General features: G+C 43.4%; 1 protein-coding gene across 1 annotated transcript; it reads left to right on the top strand.

Annotated features, from left to right (window-relative positions):
- Nucleotides 1-450: 450 nt before the first annotated feature.
- On the top strand, nucleotides 451-1,962 carry LOC105043368 (glutathione S-transferase U17). The gene is made up of 2 exons (XM_010920889.3): nucleotides 451-840; nucleotides 1,325-1,962. The coding sequence occupies exons 1-2, from the start codon at nucleotides 517-519 to the stop codon at nucleotides 1,703-1,705; spliced, it is 705 nt and encodes a 234-aa protein (XP_010919191.1). The 5' UTR covers nucleotides 451-516; the 3' UTR covers nucleotides 1,706-1,962.
- The last annotated feature ends 454 nt before the right edge of the window (nucleotides 1,963-2,416 follow it).

The following is a 2,416-nucleotide window of genomic DNA, read 5'->3' as shown; positions in this document are numbered from 1 at the left end:
CTTGATTTAGAAGTAATAAAAAACTTCGGACACATCATCTGACGACAGCAGGTGCGGCGCATGATCTGACTTGCGTTAGAAGTTTGCCTAAATTTCTTCAGTCCTTTTCTTTAGAAAAGAAAAATTCTTATGTGTTAGATGCTTCACTAAATTCTTTTATTCTTCGGCCTAGGACACCTCAACTGAATCAGTCTTCGTGCATGTTTTTCGGCAGTCTCCTTTTTAACAACAATGTCTCTTATCAGCATTATGCTGACAAACCATTCATGTACATCTTTCATTTCATTTAATAAATTTCAGGGTGACCCACTCTTTTTCATTAAAAAAAAAAAGAAATCAATAGTATGAATTTGTGACACCAATAACTCTTTTATCAAACCTTTTCCCATCACGGGTGACGCACGCATAAACCTGTCCCCTCCACCTCCATATATACTCACATCTAAAGCAACATCTAACCCACACCTACAATCAAATATCTTCCTACGTTCCTACTTTCGGGAGAATACGGAGAGAATGGCAGGAGGTCAGGAATTGAAGTTGTTGGGGTTGTGGGAGAGCCCCTTTGTAGTGAGGTCAGGAATTGCTCTAAACCTAAAAAGGCTGGGCTACGAGTTCTTAGAGGAGGTGCCGGGGACTAAGAGCGAGCTCCTCCTCAAGTCCAACCCTGTCTACAAGAAGATGCCAGTATTGATTCATAATGGCAAGCCCATCTGTGAGTCCATGATCATCGTTCAGTATATCGACAAGGTCTGGGCTGCAGCGGGACCTTCCATCCTACCCTCAGATCCCCATGACCGTGCCATTGCTCGCTTTTGGGCCGTATACATCGATGACAAGGTATACTGATTCATCGAATTACTTCTCTACCTTTCTTATACATCGTTCGGTATATCGCTTTTGAGCGGTATTTAAGTATCTTGGTATCATGTCTAGAGTTAAGTCACGAATAACATTACTTGGAAGGCCTTGGTTGGGTTGTATCTAAAATAAATAGCTTAAGGATATTTACCTATATCTCCGTCAAGCATGATGGGATGGATATGACTATATCACTCATCCCATAGCAGTGGAAGGCGGGTGTTGGTCCGGGACTGACCTTTCCAACCCCCTGATTCCTGCCTCTGGGCGTGGGTCCGATTTGACTCATGCTTGCCATTCCAATTGCAACTGATTTTTAGTGAGCTCACTCCGAGAAACCTAACCATCTATAAAACCAAATGAGAAGTTGCATTTACCCAATCAAAAGAAATAAACTTGCGTTCGTTCGCTTTGCATATGACTCATTGAGTGTTGTTTGTTCTTCTTTTTCTTCCCTCATCAGTGGTTCCCTTCTCTGCTGAAAATCGTAAGAGCAAAGGCTGATGATGAAGAAGAGAAGGCCGAAGCAGCAGAGCAGGTGATTGCCGGGCTCCAGTTGTTGGAAGAGGCTTTCGAGAAATGCTCCAAAGGCAAGGACTTCTTTGGCGGGCAGACTGTTGGGTACATAGACATTGCGTTGGGGTGCTACTTGGGGTGGCTCAAGGCGGCAGAAAAGATGGCCGGCATCAAACTGCTAGACAAGGAAAAGATACCTCTTTTGGTGGGATGGGCAGAACGTTTCTGCTCGGCCGATGCTGTGAAGGAGGTGATGCCGGAGGCCGACAAGCTGGTAGAGTTCGCCAAGTTGCTTCGGGGCACGCAGAATGTTGCGGCCCCCAACTGAGAGTACTCAACTTCAGAAAGGCGGGCATAGACGCTACTAGTTCGGATAAATGCTGGTAGGGATGATGATAAAATAGAGGAATAATATGATGAACCGGAGTGTGGAGTTTGAAATGTCTTTCCTGAAAGTCGAGAGGATTCTGCTAGCTTTGTTGGCAGCATTTGAAATTGGTGGTTTTTATGTAGATTTCCTTCCAGTTCTAGTTTTCTGCTATGGATGAAGGGGCATAACCGCATAATGTAGTTTCGATTATCAGACTTATGGTGGTACTGGTACTTCCTTGAGATTTTGATATGCAATTCTCAAGTCCAACGGCATACATGGGAGAACCCATAAATGATCAGCTCCCTGACCATAAATTTAAACGATGACTGCCAAGACCCCAGAAGAAAGTTAATTTGCTATCTGTCAGCTTCAATTGTGTTACGTTGTCCGTTTAGAAACTCAGTTGTTATGTTCAATCTGTTCTTCTCTAGTGAAGTGATCGACGGTGCTAGTTTTACGAACACTTTGATGACCATCATACCGTGATTTTTCCATAGTTATGCAATTAAGCATCTTGGGAACCAAAGAAATATGTACTCCACCACCGATTAAAAATAGTGGCGGGAAAAGCAAACAGGGTTATACGATCCAGAGGTTGTGGGGTTTGTTATGGGCAATTTTTCATGTGAAATAATTGATAGTGCGCCTATCATGAAAGGAAAATGG

Source organism: Elaeis guineensis, chromosome 4 (genome assembly GCF_000442705.2).
Source record: "Elaeis guineensis isolate ETL-2024a chromosome 4, EG11, whole genome shotgun sequence".
In the NCBI taxonomy this organism is placed as follows: Eukaryota; Viridiplantae; Streptophyta; class Magnoliopsida; order Arecales; family Arecaceae; genus Elaeis; species Elaeis guineensis.
The sequence above is the reverse complement of the archived record's forward strand: the minus strand, read 5'-3'. Positions and strand labels throughout refer to the sequence as shown.